Below are 24,046 nucleotides of genomic sequence, written 5' to 3'. Positions count from 1 at the left end.
CACAGCCCTATTTTCTCCAGTTATCTCTTTGTATTTGTAACCAAATGTATGCAACAGCTGCCATAGTTTGTACTTTGTAACACGTAAATCATGGTCAGTTTCAAGGTGTTTCTTCAAAATTCTTAGGGACAGGTACTTATTTTCTGAGTGCAGTTTAACAATTGCACGTCTGACTTGATCCCTCTGAAAACTGTCTAATTTATAAACCTTGCGTGGTTTTGACATGTTCCCTACCTCCTTGCCCTGACCATTTGTATCTCGTCGACTAACAACATTTTTAAGTTTCTGAGGGGACATACCAAGAGCTTTTGAAGCTCGTTTCAAGAATTTATTAATTGCATAAAAAGGCTTTGCTCTTTCTGCTTCACTTCTAAAGAAATCATACACATTCAACATCAGCTGTTTAACATCTGCTGAGTAGCGCATCTTGTCATTGAATGAACACGGTCACTGTAGCACGTGCAGACCGTGTTTGCGCTGTTCCTTCCACGGTTTGTCCCCCTACGTGTCATGTACACATTTCAAAACAAAATTACATGATAGTTTCTTAAAGAACTTCATCCGTCATGGGTCCTAAAATAAACAAAATTCAGATTTTGTTGGGTACAGGGTATTCATGGTCAAGTACCGAATTGATGTTTCATACACTTTTCTGGATTTCGAATTATTGTGCAATTCGTCGTTCTCATTTGGAGTCAAACGGACTTTATCATCCAAAACTGGCTCCCACAGGAGATATCGCTTGGGTGAGATCAAGCGATATCTTCACTGTAGATATCGCTGCAATGAAATTACATCACAATGCTTTGCAGACCATTGTGACGTCACTGGTTACCATGACGTCACAATCAAATGACATCACTAATGGCTCTCCTACTGAAGCTGTTTGCAGTACTTTTTTCACTAATATACTGCTAATTACTGTCTACAAATTGAAAAAGTTGGAAGAATGATGTTGGATGATAAATAAAATCTCACCCTCGTGTCTTTTGATATCAAATATATCAACACTCGTTGATAAAAGTGGCAAAAATCCTCGGCAAGCCTCGGAATTTTTCCACTTTTATCAACTCGTGTTGATATATTTGATATCAAAAGACACTTGGGTGAGATTCTCTATGTAATCGATTGTTTAAAATTGGCATACATCATCGTCATTGACCCATGCAGGTGCAAATGGCACAAATGGAACAATAGATCGTAAAGGTGAAGATCACCCGTTCAATTTCTTGTATGGCCACCATTTGACTGGCATCCTCGTCCAAAGGAAGCAGACCCATGAAGATCCAGGGTAGAATAGGTCTTCAGCATCCCATGCTTGCCGCGAAAGGCGACTATAAGGTTGTCGTAGGAGGCGACTAACGAGATCGGGTGGTCAGGCTCGCGGAGTTGGTTGATGCACGTCATCGATCCAAATTGTGTGTATCTATGCTCATGATGTCAATCACTGGATTGTCTGTTCCCGACTCGATTATTTGCAGACCGCCGTCATAAAGCTACAATATTGATGTGTGCGGCGTTAAACAACAAAGAAAACAAACAAACAAAATCCAATTGAAGCAACCAGATCCCGATTTGTGGCCTATTGAATGTTCACCCACTCTGCCTGCTGTGTTTGTGCCAACTCTCAGAGGTTCTGTTTGTTGCTGACGTGCTCGCAGTCGTTGATCCAGTGCATTATATAAATGTTTGATTTGGGTTTAAATGTGGAGACCTGGAGGGCCATGGCAGAACCTGGATGTTCTAATTCCTGAAAAAGGTTTTTGACAGTCTTGTCGCGTGAGGTCGGGCGTTGTCTTCTTGTGGCTTCTTGTATGATGGGTAAGACGCGTGGCCGAAGAATCTCATCCGTGTAACGTTGTGTAGTAAAATTCCCCAGAACTTGCACCAAGTCTGTTCTACCAGTGCAGGAGATGACCGGCCACATCATCACACTACCTCCACCAAATCTGTCCACTTTCTGTATGCAGTTTCGTGCATAGCTTTCCCATCCGCACATTGAATCATAAAACGTGATTCGTCACAAAACCAAATTTGTCTCCATCACAGTTGTGACCATATTCAGTGACATTGACACCATTGACGTTGCAGTCCATGATGCAGGTCCGTCAAAATGACACCTCAGACCTTCAGCGCGTAAACGATTCCTCACTGTCTGGGCCGATATCCTACCCAATCCTGATAATTCCGTAGTTGTAGAGGTGGTCGTGGCGGTTCTTTCACGTAAGTGACGTATGAATCTATCCTGTGATCTAGTAGTGATAAGTGGTCTACCGGATGTGGGAAGGTCGCGTGTTGTCCCGTGTGTCTGGAAACGGTTCCACAGTCGTGTAATGGTGTTTGGTGCAACTAGGAAAAACCTGGCTTCAGCTGAAGATGATTCTCCTGTTTGCAGTCGGCCGATGGCGTTGTGCTTCCGTCAGTCCTGACATGTTTCCTCTGTTCACTTTGGACCGTACGTTTGCAGTGTTTCGACGACTGTCTTCAACCTCTTAACGTTTTTGATAACGTTTGTAATTTTTAAGTCAAATCCAATTTTTAAGAGTATACTTTCTTTTGCTGTCCGGTTATTTATAGAGATCGAAGAATATCAATTCAGCAAGTCTCAATTAATATTTCCAATAGTAACACTCATCATCCACTACATGGGTTGGCATCACAAAGACAATATTGTCTGAATAACTGTCATGTTGTGCATGTTGAAAACATGGTTTTATTCAAAGACAACAGTGTATTATATTCGTATAATTCTTTCTTTGTGAAGTTATGGACTTAAAAAATTATAGCAGTATTTTATACATTTAATGTTGCAAATTACTTTGAGTGAGTGAGTGAGTTGGGTTTTACGCCGCTTTTAACAGTATTCCACAATCGCGGCGTGTCAGCTTAATGTGGGAGGAAAGCCCGAAGTGATTCAGGTCTTAGACGTTTACCACTTCGGTGAAACCCACGAGCACGGGTATGGTATTGACAAACCTAGAAACATAAGCGGGGCGAACCGGGATTCGAACCCACGATCATAGGTTTCTGGCGTGCCCAAGGGACGCAACTCTGCACAGCGAATCGCGGCGCCTTAGACGACTGGGCCACCAATGCCCCCCAAATTACTTTGAAGCAGCACATTGTATTACTTAAATTTGATACGTATTTTTGATACGTAAATTTGATAAAACAGTAAGTCATCAACATGTGATAGATTTGGTAAACAATACAAGTAGGGTTCATTAATGTCGTGTGTACGTTGCATACATAATGTGCACAGGTACAATGTATATAACTATATAATGGATTACGTTGGCACGTCTTGGCCCGGCCCGACCCGACTTTTAGCCAATCTAGACTTTTTGTATATTGCTTTTGGGAACTTGTAGAAATGAATCGTGGTGAAATTAATTCCGCTGCAGTTTGTTCTACGTGAAACCTTATTTTGTCTGGACTAGTTACCGTCTATATGGGACACAGATTGTACACTTGCCGCTCGCATGTCATAAGCGCTCTCAGTTTAACACCGCATTCGTCACCACTCGCCCCTTTCCGTAACCTGCAAGAAGACGTCCCCCCCCCCCCCGTCGATGAATGTTATCATTCGTCACCACGCGCCCTTTTCCGTAACCTGCAAGAAGATTCGGCTTGTCCCGGAATAACACGAGTTGGGCACGAACAACGCACCCAGCGGGTAATGGTTCTAAGCTGTGCCCCGTCTCCAATATCACAAGAACCAGCTTAGTTATGGTTCCCGCTCCTTATGCGCGACGACAACTTGCGCAAGTGATATCAGAGACGGGGCCCAGTTTGTGAACAACTGGGTATGCTGCGGGTCTGCGTAAAATAGCGACGACCTATGCTGCGCTTGTTCGTTAAAAGGCAGTGGCTATTTTACACACTGTGAGACAGTGTGTATGCGTTAGTTTTATCGACTGTCGCACTCTTGTGAAGACTGAAAATTTGTAAGAAGGGAATATTTTCACAAAATAGTTTGTCCTTACTTTGGTCATTTCAAAACTTTGGGAGTGTGGCAGCATCTGGTAAGGTGAGTTATTGCAATAGCGATACAGACTGACGGTGATTTCCGGGGCGGTATTGTCACCTATGTTCGTCGTATGTCACTATAGATGTGTTTGGTACTTGTCTTTGGGGCATACTCCGCAATGACAGCGATTTGTTTTCGAACATTCATATCAATCCTGGTTTGTCGCGTTATTATGATTGGTGTAACGTCATCAAAGTTGCCGAGTTGACACTGCATAGATCTATCATCTACATCAGACCTGTCATTGTCAACGAGATTGGCAGATATTTCTGTCATTCCAAATTTGGTGCACATGTTATGTTAAATGTAAATGTAAAATAGTGATAAAAGGCAAGTAACCCGAAAAAAGTGATTGTGATTTTGTTGCGAATATCAATTTTCGAAGATACTTTTAGAGTCTAGTCAATTGAAAGTGATGAAATCACAGGCTCGGTGATGGGCTAACAGACATATAATACTCTCTTTCAGGGCCATTTAGAAGTTGGTGTGATAAAAAGGGAGATAGTTCTATGGATATACAACTTTATTACAAATACAATGAATGTGACATGTCGGTTGAGATACCTGTATGAAGCAAGTGATGTATAGAAATGTGAAGTTGCTAGGTTATATACATGTGGATAATGGATGTTTATAACAGGTTAATGATGATAGATTGATGTTTACACAACAGATTGAAGTACGAAGCCTAACGATGTACATATAAATGGGATTAACAATGCATGATATGGACCATTTGATTGGAAGCAAGTATTAAGATGTGACAGAATAAAATATAAATGTATACAACAGACATTGGAAATGAGATCTACATTTTATCTTATCCTGACTCATACTTATGTCTTATCTCTACTCATATCCGAAAGGTAGTGGAAACTTCCTGAACTGTGTTCCCAGAGAATACACAAAACATCTCATCCGAACGCACACCAGGACTACGCATGCATACCGTGAGCTTGTGACCAAGCCCATGCAATTACCCGTCACTCTCATTTTCCGCCAATTGAGTGGTTGAGAAAAAAATCCTGAGCTTTGTCATCCGAGCCAACCTATCAAAATTAAAAGTTTTCATTTTCTTGCTCAGATTACATTCTCTTAACCTTCTACTATCATTTCTAAAGAACATTTTTCTTCTGCAGCTGCCTTCATCGTGAATCTGTAATTGCTGGCGAAGAAGAATCCTTCTTCTAGCTACTTCCTCAGTCAAAGCCAACAAAGAGTCAACACATCTATGCTAACGTGAATATCACAAGGCAGACTGCTACAGCTGCAGTCTACAAAGTCTGCATCAGACAACATCAGCAATGCAGAAACAACCCCTCATGTTGGATTCAACCCTCATGCAGGCACAGACGTTCATGTAGCCTCAGACCTTCACGCAGGCCTGCGGGTTCACACAGCCTCTGGGGTTCACAGAAGGCAGTGGCAGCCCACCTGTGCACAGCTACCTTCTTCCAATCAGCCTCTAGGGTTCTGGCAGCCTTTCAGACAAACTGTGTGCTGGACCAAACATCTGCGCAGCAACCAGCCTGCGAGAAGTCCCAGTTCACGCAGAAATTACCGGCACGCAGTCGCAAGGGTTCACACAACCTGCAATGTTCGCACAGCCTCCAGCTTTCACGTAGCTTTTAACCTTTTGCAACATGAACTACCAGCCTCATTTACAAACGCAGATTTGGAATTCATGTTACCCAGCAAGTTTTACTTGCTCTACAGCAGCACGCAGCATGGACATTCCTGCACAGGCCTTCATATAGCCACAGACCTTCACATAGGCAGCTACACCTGACTTCACGCAGCCACAGAACTGCATGCAGCCGCAGACCTGCACACAGCCATCAAGGGTTCATGTACTCCCGTTTGTTAAAAAAGGCCTGTATTCTGACAACCTTCTCTACCCGCTATACAGCAACATGGGCGATGAAGGGAAGTCTTCACACAAGCCTACCCCTTTTAAACGGCAATTTCTGAATTTATTTCTCAGACTTGACCATTCATCCACTGCTCCGAAACCTAAAGCCTTCCTCCTTTGAGAAAGAAGTGGACCTCCACGCAGACACATCCTTCATGCAGACTTGACCTTCAAGCACCAGTCTGCCTTTATGAAAGAGTGCCATCCCTGCATCGTCATCCAGCACTGACCTGGTTGCTATACTTATGCCACATGCACTATTAAACATGCAACAGCATCAACCTGTGGTACATCCTGGCCCTCCATACTTTCGTCTGGATGGATCTCTCATATTATTGAGGTTACCCCAGTCTGATATTCAAGTTACTGATCAGGAAACGCTCTCACTGTGGAATTTTTCCGCAACATTGAACCAACACTGATTAGACAGGGAAAATTTGCTGGAAATTTCACTGAACTCACACCATGAGACTTGGCACAATTGCGACGTTTATGAAGTGATGGTAACCAATCTCAAGATCGATACCCGTGCCTAAACAGAAAAGATCATCAAAACACTAACAACAGCCTTGACATTTTACACAATAGTCATGGTTTACCGGTTACCCAAATTCTGGAAGTACCATTCATAACCTTCATGACTCTCACTTAGGAATCCAAACCCTGCTATGGTGATTGCAGTACATTATCACCTCCGCGCATCTGTACCTAGGGGATCAGTCATTCATGGACAATCAAGACAAGCTGGACATTAACTGGGCTATTCATTGAAACATCACAGTATGATCGGCAAAGCTTTGTCCAATATCGGCAATTTGCAGTTACCTACATGCATCAAATATCATGAAAATCAAATTGCTTCTGCACCGGCCATGTCACAGATTCTACGGGGACTGCATGTATACCGTTATGCTTCAGAACTTGACACATCACTTTGTCTATCTACCATGCAGTTCACACTGGATTGTCAGTGTGTGGAGCATTGGGTCTCGTCCCTGGCAAGAATGCAGTTTCTGTTTTCTGCCTAGGATGATCACGTGTCAAGGATTCACTGACTGTAAACAAACTATGCGACTATGCTGGAAATAGGTCAAACTGACCTAATGTGAGACGTACGGTGTACCTTTATAGATTGCATGATTTCTTGTACGTAAAGCTGAAACTACAAGATCATTGTGAAAGGATCACTTACTTCGGGAGATCGTCGATGACGTCATGTAGAGTAATTCACACCGAGCATCACCATTCATTGTCACTGTGATATAAGAATGGGAAAGCTTACACGGCACCCAGAGGATAGAATCAATCACCTTTCCACCAAAACTACACGCCGACATAGCAATGATCAACCCGGAGGGACAAGTCATACCTCTATTTTGAGTATTGGGAATTGTTTCGATGCAACATACGTTCAAATATTCTCTACGCTCCTTGAAGGCACAATTTTCTGTTAACACTGCTGTACTTCCGCATGATTTTGATCTTCATACTTGGTATGATCATTCAGACTGAAGATTTATATATGAGGCCTCACTCTACAAGATGCAGCCTACTTTCAACGGCTGATATGTTGAGACCTCGACAATGGGTTGTGGAGTGCACTTTATTACATCCACACGGGACCAGGCGGTTGATGAACGCAATCTCAATGCCAATAACTTGGTGGATATATAAGCAACCAGATTTTACAGACTCACCATGGGCCATCAAAGGCATTGGGCCTCACAACTCAAACACAGGTTCTTGATCATAAGAACAGACAACTCAACTATTGCCTTTTACATCAATCTCCAATGAACGACATGATGAGCGACCCTTCTGAGATTAACTTTTCAACTGTTCACACTGACAGACATTCTCATTCATGCACAAAGGCAATACATATTCCTGGAGCATTATATGTCCTAACGGTAGCTCTATCCGCGCCATCCAAACCATCACCAACAGCATGGATGCTCCATCTGGAGACATTCCAGCTGATAACAAGGGAGAAAGGTTGCCTGTCAATAGAGCTATGCACAACAAGGTCCAACAACAGTTAACAACATTCGTCTCACCACGTCTGAACCCACTGGCTTGGACTGTCGACTTTTACCTCTGATTATTCAGAAAATCAGATGGAACCAACAACCAATTACTGCTTTTGGTCGTGCCTCACTGGCTAGCAAGGACTTGGTTCCCAGGACTTGTTGCACCAACAGGGAAACCAATATTTAGACTCCCAAACAGGCCAAACCTTCTTCTTCATCCTCACACCACTGACGTTCATCAAAAACCAGATGCTCACAAACTTCACTTATGGAACATATCACTTTAAACCTTGCTAGGAGGGCATGTTCAGACAGAGCAGCCAAGGCAGCCTCCCTATGCCTTTGCAGACCTAAGAGGAATTTGTACAATGATAAATGGAAGGGTTTTGACCAATTTGCAACCTATAAAGTATTAACATCAGCCAAAGCTACCCTAGCACTAGAAGCAGAATTCCTTTGCCACTTACGTAGAACAAGTTTTGTGCTAACAATGCGTAATGGAATGAGACTCCCCAAACTTCCAGAATTATTCGCCTTGCTACGATTGTACGGACTTGAAAATCAACAGAAGAAATTCAGAGCCCCCAGCCTGGGATCTGCATGTGGTACTTAATCACCTTACCAGTGAAGCTTATGAACCCTTACAACAAGCTGACTTTGAACATTTAACTCTGTCTTAGATTCATGCAATCGATTGCTGTGACGAGAATGCATTGGCTCATCTCATCCTGAGAAGGGATTTTATCACCAAGAATCAATTACCTGGCCAGACAGACAGTTTCATATTCTGCCATTTTCATGAATCCTACGATCAAAGGACACTGAGGATTTGTCCTTATGTCTAGGTCGAGCCTTATGCATCTACCTACACAGATCAAGCTCTAGACGACAGAAATTACGAAGGTTGTTCATTCCGTTCTCTAGGAATAATACCACAGAAGTATCAAGAACAACCATTTCCTTCTGGATGACAGCAGTCATCCTCAGTCTTCAGAGCGGCAGGGCTAGCACCCCCATCTGCCTCCAACCCACGTGAAGTGAGAGCCATCTTCGTTACATGGAAACTGCTCCATCCCGACCATTAGGGAAAGCTGTTTCTGGAGATCGGATTCGGTTTTCGCTAACCATTACCTTTGAGATTTTTCTACACAAGATGTGGCTGGAATTAACCAGTTAGGACCAGAAGCGGTAGCACAACAATTAACTACCTGGTATGCCTAACAGAAGATAGGCCGTACAGAAAACTCACCCAGTATTCACATAGACGTATTGATGTCTGGTTACTGTTCCATAACCAATGACTGAAAGTCCATGTTCACCTGTTTTACTATGTAATTCAGAGCATGAGTGCTAACAATCCAATGAGTAAGCACAATCCACGAAACCTAACAGATTTACTCTTTACTCTGGTACCCCTATTTGATATACATAAGACATTTAGAAGAATATCCCATTCCCAGGGGTTAATGAACAGATCTCGATCTGAACAACAAACAGGTGGAACCCACCACCAATCATGGGATTCAAGCAATAGGAATGAGTCGGATAAGATAGAATATGTATTATTTAGGTTAAAAATATCATTTATGCTTATTCTGACTCATGCCCTAAAGTGCCCACCTAGCCGTCCCCTCTTTCTCTGTTTCGGATGAACTAAGTACGGGACATTTGAGAGTGACGAGTAATAGGGCTTGGTCATGTGCTTCGGATGCACAAGCTCAGTCCAGGGGTGCGTAGGGGTGAGATCTTTTCTCCGGGAACACAGTTCAGTAAGTTTCCGCTACCTTTCAGGAAATGAGTAGAGATAAGCAGTAAGTATGAGTCAGGATAAGTATAAGAAATATTTTTACCCTAAAAGATACATGATTGTTTAGTGATGAGTTCATGGTAGGCTGTTGGGATGTAATACCCTTGATTCCTGGTTGGAGTCATTTGATGTGGACGGCTTCTTGGAGTTTCCTGATCTTGAAGCTGGTATGATTTTTTGTATGTTGATGTTGTTCCAGTGTTCCACAACATCAATTGGAACAACATCAAAGTACTCACAAAAAATCATACCAATTACAAGATCACCATTTCCTATTTGTGTGTATTTTCAAAATTAGTTTATTTAATGGAAAAAACAGAAAAATTGAATTTTGTATGCATTTGTTTACAGAATCTCCTATGTGTGCAAGAATAATTCATCAACAACAACCCCTTGCTCATAATCATGTAGCAAGCCGCTTCCATCGGGCCGTCTTCTGTCTCAGGCTCACCTCTCATGACCTGCCCGTCACTCAGCCCACTTACATTAAAGGTAGGCCTGTCATGATGGCTTCAACATATTTTTATTTCGACTGGAGATTGGGATTGGTAAACAATCTAATCAGACTGTAACCGGTATTCCGAATAATCACCACAGGCCTTTGTTGCAATTATGATCAAATTTGAAGCAATTTATTATTACACTAAAGGTTATGATATTAATACAGTAGTGTACGGATGTGAAGGCCTATCATCTGAAATAAAATCAAGAAATTCTCTTGTCATCTTTTATCACAAATTTAGGTAGATTTAAATTATGGACAGAATTTCTTGAATTAATTAAGATAACTGATTACTGTCATGATTACTCGGATAACTGGTTATAGTCTGATTAGAATTTCTGACTGGTTAAAAAAAGTGCAAACCGGTATTTCTTATCCTCATGTAATATGATAAATTATCAGTTGATTTTACGTTTATGAGTGAGTGAGTGAGTGAGTATGGTTTTATGCCGCTTTTAGCAATATTCCAGCAATATCACGGCGGGGGACACCAGAAATGGGCTTCACACATTGTACCCATGTCGGGAATCGAACCCGGGTCTTCGGTGTGACGAGCGAACGCTTTAACCACTAGGCTACCCGACCGCCCCTTTACGTTTATGAAACTTTCAAGATTAATATAGTCACAGACTTGTTTGTATTCGCTATAATAGAGTTTTAAAAAGACACTGAATTTGCAACAGTCCATGAATGATATAAATCACTTAATCTGCTGGTGCTATATTACAGACAATCTCGTAGCTGTCACACATAATATATATGAAACTGTATATAAAACAACAAAGTTGTTTCATCATCGACTATGTTGGTAATTCAAACCAATTTCGAAGAGAAAACAAAAATAACCAACTATGTATACTTGACCAGTGTTCATCCTAAATAAAAATCTTAATTCGCATACCAGGGTTTGCAGTCGAACAATCAGTTTGGTTACATCATGAAACTGTGGCAGCAGCTACTGTAAATCTGGAAAGTTTTGCACCATGAAATTACTTTGAGTGGATAACAATAACTTTAACTGCAATTAGCAAAATCAGTGTTCCCGTTTACCGGTAAAATTAGGCATGGACCGGTAATTGATGTGACTGCCAGTCCCTGTGGACCAGCAGAAAAGTACCTTATAAATCTTTGTTGTTGAACAAAACATCAGCGATATTCATATAAGTATATTTTTTTAACGAACTTAGCTTGTCTGTTATCATCAGGCTCTCCCCTTGTCTATTTTTAGTGCAAGGATCTAACATTTCGCTTTGCCTTGAGGATAAATATATTAGTAGCGATGTAAGTGTCGAAATATTCAAAACAAAAGAGAAAATTGTGACTAGACTTTGTGTGAATTTCGTGTAGATCTAACTAGGTTACTTCAGAGATGACTTAAATGAGATCTTGAAATTAAAATCACGTAATTTTCATACTTTTTTTTATTTGTTTAAAGTTGGGACTGACAAAAATTAGGAGGGACTGGTAATTTTTGCCAGTTGCCAGTCCACCAGCGGGAACACTGAAGCTACTTTTGCAGGTGTTATTTTTTATAAGAAGGAAGCACCGTGATGAAATTTTCAAATGAATTGAAGAAATATGCCTTCTTGCATCTTTTGTTTGTTGTTTGGTCTGCAAAAATTAAAGGTGCCTAAACTATTATTATGATGGTAGTGGTTGTTGACCTGCCTGGCACTTAGCATTAAGGGGCTAAAACAAGTACTTGTCGGTTGGAGTCGGAATAATGTGTCTGTGTGGGGAATCCATGTTGAACTGGGGCATGGTATCTCAGTGGCCTGGCACTATCAAACTGACAGAAGTCTGTAGTAGAAGCAGCCTCAAGTGGTGGTCTGTGTTTGCAGGGTGATGAGTGATGGGAGTAGACAGAATGAAGAAGAGGCATGGCGAGGAGAGGACAGTCTTCCATTTCCTACAGAAGAATCTGGTATGTCTTCCTCTTGACAAGATATCTGAAAGGACAGTTTGCAAAGTGTTTTCCTGTTTGTACTTGTACTTGACCAGCATGATTCTGGCAAAGAATGTTACTTCAGAAATGACATCACTGAATTTGTCAGCCATGGAAGTACACTGCACTGAAATCGATGTTGAAAAAATTACAAATTAAAATTTTCATATGATTTTCATTTGTTGAAAGTTTGGACTGAGGAAAATTGCGTGGGACTGGTACTTTTTAGAGTTGCCAGTCCACTGGGAATGACAGTTTCAAAAGCCAGCGGGAACACTGGACCTGCTGCTTCAACGCTACTTCCACACAAAGCTGACACTCCACGGGTACTTGCACTGACTGCATCGTCCAACTGACAGCATGTTCAGTTCTTGTTGTGTTTAATCAATATCTAATTTGCTGATGAAGCATAAAATCTATTTATGACATTTATGAAGTCTATGATTCTGTATTATTTGCAGGAGATGTCCCACCAACTGATGATCATTTGGGATATCTGACAGAGCAAGAAACCTATTTCAGTCTTCTCCGAGGACCGCACCCGTCCTCACGTCTTCCCAGCTCACCTGCTGGGGTTTTCTACTCCGTTCACCTGCCACCCTCAGGGAGAGCAAATAGTGGCTATCATTCAATAAGGCCGCCAAGTACTGAAGTACACTTCCAGAATTATATGCAACGCCATAGCAGTAATTCCATCAATGATGCTGATGACAATGATGACTTCGGACACAGCGATCTCTCAGAGTCACTGCAGGGCAGCTATAATACTGGCATGGCTAATCTTCGGGAAGTGAGTCTTGGAGATAGAGGCCTCATGGGTGTCCCTGCTGAATCATCTCTGGATGACAGTGTTCCCCGTGTTCCCTGTATTCCCCTTCTGGAGGTGAATGATGAGCTGTATGCCACAGGGCCCACACCACTACTGAGGGATGACAACAGTCATCTGGAACAGACCTGTAGAAAGTCTGTATATGACCTAGTGTCTGAGGAACGGGAGGCAGAGAATGAGGAGGAGCACATCGAGCAGACGGACATCGAACAGACAGACATCGAGCAGACGGACATCGAGAAGACGGACATCGAGAAGACGGACATCGAGCAGACGACTGTGGTCAGTGTAAATACACCTACACTTGAGCTGACTTCCATTGCTCAAACAAGTGGAGAACAGAATGCAACTGTTAATGTACCTGTGACTGTGAGTATGATTCTTTGTCAAGTTTGGATCTATGATTTAAAAAGTTCAAAATATTGAAATTGACCGATTTGTTTTCATTTCCATTCCCATTCCCAAAAAGCACTTAATTTAAACTATAACCTTTCAAATAAAAAATCAAATTGTTTCTTAAAATATTGTAGTTAGGTCATGTGAAAAAATAATACAGTATATCTTAAAAGGGATAGCCACCAGAGCATGATGCGTTTTGAGATGTGTCTTTCAAGCTGATGGAAGTTTAAATCGCTACAATCAAGTCTGAGGCTGAACACTGTGTCTATAGCTGAATGGTTTGTCTGTGCCCTCAGCTTCACCATGCCGCTGTTGTTACAAGCATGGGGATCATGTCAAGGATACATAAGCAATGGTCCCGAAGCGATATTTCAAATAAGAATTTAACTAGTTCCATGTGTTGAACACTCATCAGTCAAGATCCACAATTTCCATAATGGCATTCGCGGAAAATAACCAATACAGTTTATGAAATAATATATAGAATACGACACAATAAATTCACAGTTAGTTTTCTAAAGAAGCACATTTACATTGACATGGCAATGTAATTTGACAGTGTCACGATATTGCTGGATGGTTGTCAGGCCACTCAGGAGTCTGCGCTGTGCGGTCTGCGCGGCATTATCAAGCGCTCTATCTTTTTCGTCATCTCCTTTTGTAGCATGAAGTTCTGAAATAGATGACAGAGAATCATTAGTATATTGTATAGATAAGTGAAATCAAAATATCTTGCACACCTTCTATTTTCTTCTTTGGCTTGATGAAGAAACTATGATATGACAATGATGAAGAAAACAAAAATATCTCTGACACATTTTCTTCTTTAAATCTCTGAATTAAACAAGGTGAAATTACTTACCTCCAACATCTCTGAAAATCTGTGACACCAGTGTGGCATTGTCTCTCACCATCTGTTTCATTTTGGACAAGAAATTGTTTCCAAAGATCTTGGCGTCATCATTAGGATGTGTGGGGACAGAACCTAGTGACTGGTTTAATGCAGTTGTACTTAATTCTCCAGTGAACTTAGTTCACCATCGTTGACTTAGCTCACTTGCCTGGGAGACGGTCCCTATAATCCTCTATTGTTTTACCTATCAACATCTTCATTGGTTTGCGTACCTTAAACAATGGAAGGTGTCATAATGAATCCACAGAGCACAAATGTGACCACATTGTAGAATGAATGGGAGTGTATCACTTTGACACAGTCTGATTGGTTGAAAAAACATTGTTAAACATGTTTCAGATGTTTTACTTGTTATGAATACTTTTATACATTCATGTCTCTTTTGTCAATCTCAAGTTTGAGAAATTACTGTATGTGAAATGGCTTCCAAATTAATACAGTATGTAGTCATTCTTAATCAGAACAGATTTTTTATAGTTGCAATTGTCCACATTCTGCTTAATCTCTTAGGATGACACTTATTATTATATTATTGTGTTTCAGGAAACAGTTCCGAGACAAGCTGCTTCAACATCAGGCTATCATACAGGCACAGGTAACTTGAGACGATACTTAAAACTGTTTACAGATCAGCAGACCCTATGTATTGAAATTTGTGATTTGTCTGTTGTGTTTGTCATTTCTAAGGTTTATGAAATTCTTTCAGTTTTCCATTTCACCGAGGGGGGGCACGGGTGGAACAGTCATCTAAGGCGCCACGAATCGCTGTGCAGAGTTGCGTCCCTTGGGCACGACAGAAACCTATGATTTTGGGTTCAAATCCCGGTTCACCCTGATTGTTTCTAGGTTTGTCAGCACCATACCCGTGATCGTGGCTTTCACCGAAGGCTTTCCTCCCACATGAAGCTGACACGCCGTGATATAACTGGAATACTGTTAAAAGTAGTGTTCAACCCAATTCACTCACTCACTCTTTTCACTGTCCCAAATATATTGCAACTGGTATGAATGTCAATATTCTTTGTAATGTTCTCAGTGTTTATTCTGAACTAGTTCAGTGCCCACTAACCTGGCATATCAATTGGGTTCTATCTCCTTCAAGAATACAGATGGTCAAAACATGTTTACAGGGTTTGACTAGACCTGCTTATAGGCCAATATTTGCCAAGAGTCTGCAGACACTGTTATTACAAATTTAAATTTCCCAAATCATGTTGTAATGGCTATAGCGGTGGCTCTGAACATGTTGAATGCAATGTTAAAGTATCTCCTAATTTATGAAAATTTATGACTTTATAAAAAAATATAGCAATCACTATCTTTTCCTTAGCTTGCCTGCCAAGGGCACTTGTTGGTTTGGAATGCAAATAAACCCTGGTTGGTGCATTCCTGGCAGAGTTACTTCCCTTACCTCCAATTTACTCCCTTCTCGCCCTGTAATAGTCTGCAGAATTCATATTTGATAGGGCTGTATCTGTGTTAATCATGAGGATTAACTTGTAGATTTTATTCTCATAACTCTTAACATGTTTTGTTCTTGCTACAATTAAACCATTATGTATACACCAAACTCATGGAAGTGTCATCTATTTTAAAAGTAAATGTTTTTAAGTACATTATCTTGAAATTACTTTAAATATATCCTATTATTTCTTGTCCTTCTAAGACTGCAGCAATTTCCAACTTGTTCCCGAATCCTATACCACAGCACCGAAAACACTGCCACTGGTAGGCACCACCGCACATGCTCCCCTCCTGCCATGCAACTGCCACCTGCTACTTGTCGCTCTGACTGGGCAGTCAGGGTTTTCGTTTGCTCTTCAGAATCCTTTTTGTGTGACATATTTTCATTTCAGCTTTACTATTTTGCTGTAATATTCTTTTCGAGGTGTACATACACTTACATTTGGTAGTTAGTTGTGTTTGAGGTGTGTATTTTGTGTGCTTTTCTCTTTTTAGTCAGCAGCTTGTTCAGGTATTTGTGTCTTAGTACAACTTTCACCGGCCTTTGAAATGGGCTTTTGTTATTGCATTGTTGTTTTTGGATTTGTTTCTCTTGGTGAGTTTACTCATCTGGCTTTTAATATTTATGCAAGTCTGGACTCTTTGGTGCAATGTTTTTGTCTGTGTGCCCACCCGTGATACGTAATGGCAGACACTGTAGTGATCCTTCAGGAATCTGGCTCTGAGGTTGATACTGACATACTTGGAGTCTTTCTCTGGTGTGTCCGTTCGGAGGCTACCAATGTTTTGATGTCCACATCTACTGTTTTGGCTACTTCAAGAGAGAATGTCCCTACTTCTATGGCAGGGGTGCCGGGGCAGTTCAGCTTTTTGGCACAGCTTTGGTGGAAATAAATTTGGCACAGCAATCAAAGACAGCATCAGCAAGTGGTTTCATCTCTGTATGCAGATTTACCAGCCCTTGGCGAGTACGCTAACATGCAGACACCTGATACCTGCTGAGCGGATGCAGACAAGGGAGTCTGGGATGTTGTCCATTGATAACAGGTTGCAGTCCAATGAGCAGCCAGGACCTTGTACAACGTCGCCTCGTCATCATTTGCAGCATTTGGAGCGGTTCCACGCTGATGTGTCTCCTGAATACCACTTGTTGTCTGAGGGTCGCTTGTTTGGTCAGGGTTCATTTAACAGATCACCACCATCATTGCAGATCATCTGATCAGGCTCCACATAGTCGATTGTCTACTGTAATAGCTACCTGTTAAATGGCCAACTGTTTGACAGTAACAGGTGTTGTTCTGGTAGGTTGCTGAACATTGGCCATCGAGAGCTACCAGACTGTGACAGATTGGTGGGTGACTGGAGGTCTTCCACGTACGACGATTACAGAAAGGGTGATCAGGGTGGTTGCTGCTTTAGTGAGTTTGTAGAGAGGGTCGTAGGTCGCCAGAGAGAGGTCAGTCCCTGTCGGATGGTGATCATGAATAGGGACTGCCGGAGGTTGGGGACCATATGGCAGATGTTCTCCTTGAGTGATCAGATCCAATGAGGCAAAAGAGGTGCACCTTTGATATTATAGAAGAGGATACAGGTTTAGTCAGTGTGTATTTGCTGCCTGCCCAGTTACTGCAGTAAGTTCCACAACTTTTAGATTGGCTATTGCTTCATTGTCTGTCACAGGATCGTTGGCAACTTCTGCTACTACTGCTGTTATGGCTTTTCTAGGACCTCCACATACTGAGAGGGAAGCTCATGTCCTCTCCATTGCGCACACATTTAGGAACTACTTTACGTCATTATGCAGTATTGATATGCATGCTATGGGGCCATTAGATGGCAGGGGGTCCTCTCATTCGTGACCAACTCGTGTTATTCCGGGACAAGCCGAATAGCGACTCGTGCCCCTCTCATGGCCTTTTTTGCGACTGGGTTCCGTCCTAGCGCAAACGGGCATACCTAAAACAATTGTCAACTCGTTGCGTAATGGTTCACATATCTTTCCCCATATATTATATATATTTCAGATGCAATTTAAAGCACATCGGGACATGCGAAGTTATACAGTATGCTTGAACACATTTAACTGTGTCTTGAGTATATTTTTAGATGCAAGACATATGTAAAATCAAAAATTATTTCTGAAGGATTCTTTGACGATGAACTTTAAATCATACGCGCATTCTGATTGGTTTGTCGTATTTTCGCACATAACATTCATCGATAGGGGGACAAGTCTTCTTGCAGGTCACGGAAAGGGGCGAGTGTTGGCGAATGGGGTCATTTGCGAGTCATCTTGGGACCGGCTTGTCAAGGCATAGTTGCTGCAACAGCCATGGTCTTCTTTTACACTTATCAACGGTTGGATCTACCCCTTTACTGAGATTTACTGGCAGGAGCGCAAACAGAGGCCACGGTGACAGCGTTGCAGGCAGTCCAAAGGGTAGATCTTGCTTAGGCTCGCTACAGGACCTTCATAATGAAGAACGTGTGTATGAGGCAGACGTTAAGGAAAAAGTCCTGTTTGCGCAAAGGTTCCTTTCAGCCTTCCTAATATTGCTGAGTGCTGCGTTAAACAACAAACAAACAAACAAACAAACAATCCTATCAGGTCAGGGATTCTGCTTACAAAGGAAGTTCAGAAAGGGAAACCTAAGGTCTTTTTTTCAGCTCTCCAAAAGTGACTGCCTCCTCGATGTCAGAACTTGGGACTTTCCTCCCCCTGTTACCCGTGGGACATCCAGACTGGTAGGGGCAGACTTCAACTGTATTAAAGAAATTGGCAGCAGTTAATATCAGACCCGTGGGTGATTGAAACCCTACAAGTTCAAACTTAAACTAGTTGCAGCTCCCCTGTTAAGTACAGAGAGATGATATTTTTTCTGAAGACCATGCCATCCTCATCTGGGAAAATGTCCCTCTTTTACTAGAAATGAACGCAGTGGAAGAAACTTCAGCCAGTCATCTGACTCTGGGTTTAAATTCCATAACTTTTGGTGCCATAAGAAAATTCAACTCTCATAACTCTCAGTATCTGGAGTCTCTGGGAATAGCTGATAGTTGTTTACTCCCTTCACCAACCCCATTCCGGTGTTTCTACATCAAAGAGGGGTGAGGTTCCACTTGTTCATCGACGATATCCCCCTCGCCATTGTACTTCAATGGCTACTTCTCCAACCTATATTGTTCTCTCAGCATCTCCTGGAGCAGCTGGGCTGGCTGATAAACATCAAAAGTCAGACCTGATCCTGCCTCATAATCTTTCATTCATTAGCAGTCTATTCAACACTCTCAACAATCGCTTAGGGAAGCCATCGTTGGTTGAAGATTTACCAGAGGTGTCATGTCGTCACCACGCATTGGCTGCCATGGCTACCTTGTCCGCGAAATTCATGCCTTAGATGTGACTCAAATCAAGTTGGAGGAACATCAACATGGCAAGGGGCATGAGGAATTAACTTTGTTGCTAATAATCAGCAACTTGGTCAGGACAGCCGTTTTACCATTGCACCATTATCTTCTATTCTCAGGGAAGAGTGAGTGAGTGAGTATGGTTTTACGACGTTTTTAGCAATATTCCAGCAATATCACGGCGGGGGACACCAGAAATGGGCTTCACACATTGTACCCATGTCGGGAATCGAACCCGGGTCTTCGGCATGACGAGCGAACGCTTTAACCACCAGGCTACCCGACCGTCCCTCTCAGGGAAGAAGATATCAAAGATTTATCACTATGCCCTGTTTGAGCACTGCAGCATTATATCAAGGTCACACAACGGTTTAGGCCACAGATGAAAAGGTTTCTCCCCACGTCACAATCGTCTAATGTTGAGGTCTCCAGGAATGCAGTATCTTATTGGTGAAGAGTTTCTGGAGGCATAGGAACATATTGGTCTACTGCCAACTGAAGCTCACAACACCCATGAAATAAGGGCATCGGCATTCGATGTTGATTCTACACACCAACTGCGTCAAGGGTTTCTTCTGGGCTACTGACACTACCGGCGCCAACCATGATCTCAGGGACATCTCTGTGGAGGACGTCAATGTTCTACACCAGTTTGGACCTCTAGTGTTGGCACAGCAACTCACCAATCCCTTGAGGTGATGATAGGCACAATGTTACTATCTCTGACTGCACTGAGGTTATACCTTTCATTGCTTGCTGGACAGCTTCAGTGGTCTAGTGGTAGAGCGTCTGCCCAGAGAGTGGAAGGTCAGGGGTTTGATCTCAGCTCTGTCATATCAAGAGATGTACTTATGTTATCCTGCCTGACGCTCAGCACTAAGGGGCCTAAACAAGGACTGGTTGGCTCCGAGTCAATATACCCATACTGTGTCTGAGTGCGATATTCATGTTAAACTGCAGCCTGGTATCTCAGTGGGCTAGCACTATAAACTCAGCATTCGTCCTGACTAGTACAAGCAGCCACACATTATAAGTGCAATAATCTTGAATGTAATGTAAATCGCTATTTCACCTCACGCCACCTCATTGCTTGTGAGGGCGAGTTGACGCGGTTATTTCCTTGGTTAGTGCTGTGGTATGTACTTGGCAAAAGGACTGAAGTATCATTGCTGTATCTACCGCTTGTTACGTCTTTGCTCCCTGTTCACAGGGGGTTTAGATGGAGGCTTCTGCAGAGCGCCCTACAGTTGGACCAAGGAGTATGCAGGTCATCTTGTCTATATTATTCGTCAGTCACCTCTTGGGTTTCTGTATGCCGTTTCGCCAGGTGTCACCTCCTACTGTGTGATATTTCCAGCGGTCTTAGCAGGAGAAGAAATAATTAAAAGTAATCTAATATTAATGATATTAGATTCTTGGGTTACTAAGTCTAGTCACAAGGACCCGGGCAGTCGGGTAGCCTAGTGGTTCAATTCCCAACATGGGTACAATGTGTGAAGCCCATTTCTGGTGTCCCCCGCGGTGATAGTGCTGGAATATTGCTAAAAGCGGCGTAAAACCATACTCATTCACTCACTCACAAGAACCCGCTCATCCATCACCGCTTCTGACAGCCTGCTTTGCGAACTACTCGAAGTAGGAAGAGGCAGTTGTATGGTGTGGAGCTTGTGCGGTTTTGACAGTGGGGGAGTGTTTTGGTGCTGTGGTTTAGGATTTGGAAACAAGTTGAACAAGTAGGAAATTGCAGCGGTCTTAGATAACCATAATTTTGTCTTTTAGAAAATAACAGAAATTTAACTGTATGAGTATGAGCTACATAGAAGTTATCGCTTGAGCGTGTTTGGGATGGGAAGCATCATGTATTAGGAACAACCTCAATATCATATATCACATGATGTCAGTTTTAAATTCTATCATCGACAAAAGCAGCTCTGTCCCACATGGTTTTGGGGTTAGGCAGAGACAAAGACAATTTTCTGTAGCCAGTTGGGCTATTAATATCAATGTGTGACTGGACTGATGTCTGCCCTGAAAAGATATGATGGATAGCACACATTATAATCATGGTGTCTACCCTGGCATAGGTGTCCCTGTAGTTTACAGAGCTGTCCAGAGTTGTGTCCCTTGACCATACCAGGATAAGTTGATCCAGGTATCTGATCCCATATTCTCAACAGTTAAGGTCATTGGTGTATCATCACTGTTGGGGAACGGTTTTGCCATTTTTGACTGCATTTCACTGTGTTGAGTTGAGTCCCTTAGTTGTACCAGGATCTTATGAGAGAGGGCTTTATTCCCAAGATTATGTTCCTTGGTGTGTTTCTCCATTCCCCTGCTCCTGGGTTTCACCAAAGTGGTAAATTTACATGTATCATTTGGGTCTTTCTCCAGCAGAACAGAAATATTGTTCTGAAGAGTTAAGTCTTGATCACTCTCTATCTTGTGAGTACAATAAACTAAGTATAACAAACAAGCTTATAACAAACTGACAGATATATCAAACATATTTTTTGGTCTTGGTCATTTGCTTTGCTGTATGTATGCTTATAACGAACTACGGTTATTACAAAATAAAATTTGTGGTCCCTTTAGTTTGTAATAACTGTAGTTTACTGTATATTAGAAAAGTATAGTTTTCAGATTTTCGTCTATATTTGTCCATAGATGCAGAGCCAGGGCAGCGTGCAGACAAGTTGCAGACACTGGTGAAGTGTGAAAAACATGAACCGTCCCAGCACTCTGTGGAGCCGCCTGAGCAGGGTCAAATCCAGCACCTGCGGGGTAGCACCACGCCGACTCCAGGCTCGGGACTTGCATCCCACGTGTCTCGCCACACACACAGAAGTCAAGAGGCTCTGCATGGAGAGGAGATGGGGGAGGGCAATGATGGTGACAATGATTTGGGGTTATAGATAAATTAAATCCGACCCTTGTGCTTATATATCAAATAATCCACACTTGTATCAGAACTCTGTTGTTGGAAGGTTTGAGACAAGTCAATCATATTTGTAGGTGATTGTTGCTCTTTTGAGTGAGAGTTTGATTCCTCGATCTCTTTGTGATAGAGTGTATCTGTAACAGTGTTCAACACAACTTTTACCAGAAGTGTCATTTTAAATTTGAGTTGCTATGTGATTTTAAATCACGTTTTGATATTGGATTTTTATCTTGTTATTGACTGTAAGACAGAATTGTTAAAATATTTTTGGGAGCATAATATTCTTTCACATGTTCAACAGATGCAATCAGTTGTAATCATGTTTTAGAATTATATTACTGTTTGATGTATGTTGTTGTTTGGACAGTAATCAACATATCAATGTTAAACCTTTTTCACAGTCTTTTACTGTTATTTAAATCTACTTATAACTTAAGGCTAAATTAATTTATCAAACAAATAATTAATTTGCCTGATTGATGTTTACTTAATATGAGGACAAGTTGCCCTTTTTGAAACCCGCCAAATAGTTTGTACCATTAAAGAATTCAAGTAGTATATTTTAATAACATGCCTTCTGTTATGATGATATTTTTAAAAAGGAAGAATACGGCATCATATTTTAGTATTGACCTAATCAGCCAGTATTTTTTGAGAACATGCTCAAGCAAAGAATATTTTGTTCGATATTTAATGCTTTTTTTAGAAATGACTTGCTCAATAAGTACGCATGTTCCTGTTGTTGTTGGGTTCAACTAAGGGAGGTAACTGTAGAAAATGTTGTGCAGCAGGTGAAACTTGTTGATGTGGTGATAGAGCTTGTATATGTTACTGAAAGACTATGATATAAGTCATTTCATGTCTGATTAGTAGGGTTAGTCATTTCATCAAATGATGAATTTTTCTCATTACCAGACATTTCATGAAATATCATTTGAAAAACCACAGTCTGAATATCATATATATAACAATGGCTCATGGAGTGGAGTGGATCTTCATCATATATGCAATATTTTTAAATGAATGTGAGTGAGTGCTGCAATCTGATTGGTTGAAAACATTGTTATGTTTGTACTGGACTCTGGAAATCTTTTGGTGTTATCACTGTGTACAAATATTTTGTTTTTCTCGATCAAAATTTACAAAAAACAACAGACTATGCCTTTCTTCTTTGCCTTAATAGATTCCTGGGGGCATGGGTGGCCCAGTCGTCTAAGGCGCCACGATTCGTTGTGGAGAGTTGCGTCCCTTGGGCGCACCAGAAACCTATGATTGTTCACCCTGATTATGTTTCTAGGTTTGTCAGCACCATACCCGTGCTCGTGGGTTTCACCGATGTGGTAAACATCCTAGACCTGCATCACTTCTTGCTTTCCTCCCACATTAAGCTGAGATGCTGTGAAATAACAGGAATACTGTTAAAAGCGGCGTTAAACCTAACTCACTCACACATTAATAGATTCCTGGGTAATCAAATATTAACTTTTAGTGTTGTTTGAGCCTTCATGTCAGTCTGAATCAGCAGGTTCAATAAAGCTGACGTAGAAAAGTAGTTGACATACTTTCTTTCAGCGTAATGATGGTACACAATAGTCGATGACTGTACACACACTAGCTCCTGATGTCACACTCATATGTTAGTAGTGTGACCACTTGTCAAATCTCCCTTTATATAAAAAGATTAAAGTCTGTATGGAATGTTGGGTGTATGGATAGATGACTAGAGCCACAAGTTAAGTCAAAGTTTTTGCACAAGTGTTTCTTGTAGATCACTCATCTTCGCTGTAACATGTTTAGAGAGTCCTGCGTTAGAAATTGGCACTAGTCCTGTAGCCCTTGCCAAACTGCCCAATAGTAAAGGTATCATAA

At 41.7% G+C, this 24,046-nt stretch overlaps 1 protein-coding gene across 1 annotated transcript; it reads left to right on the top strand.

Moving 5' to 3' along the window:
* Window positions 1-3,850: 3,850 nt before the first annotated feature.
* Window positions 3,851-23,485, top strand: LOC124149852. Its single transcript, XM_046521664.2, has 6 exons — window positions 3,851-4,030; window positions 10,131-10,271; window positions 12,123-12,205; window positions 12,688-13,424; window positions 14,911-14,962; window positions 21,904-23,485. Exons 3-6 carry the CDS (start codon window positions 12,127-12,129, stop codon window positions 22,149-22,151), a joined length of 1,116 nt encoding a protein of 371 aa, XP_046377620.2. The 5' UTR covers window positions 3,851-4,030; window positions 10,131-10,271; window positions 12,123-12,126; the 3' UTR covers window positions 22,152-23,485.
* The last annotated feature ends 561 nt before the right edge of the window (window positions 23,486-24,046 follow it).

The sequence above is a fragment of the Haliotis rufescens genome, unplaced genomic scaffold, assembly GCF_023055435.1.
Source record: "Haliotis rufescens isolate VD_foot unplaced genomic scaffold, xgHalRufe1.0.p SCAF_4, whole genome shotgun sequence".
In the NCBI taxonomy this organism is placed as follows: domain Eukaryota; kingdom Metazoa; phylum Mollusca; class Gastropoda; order Lepetellida; family Haliotidae; genus Haliotis; species Haliotis rufescens.
The sequence above is the reverse complement of the archived record's forward strand: the minus strand, read 5'-3'. Positions and strand labels throughout refer to the sequence as shown.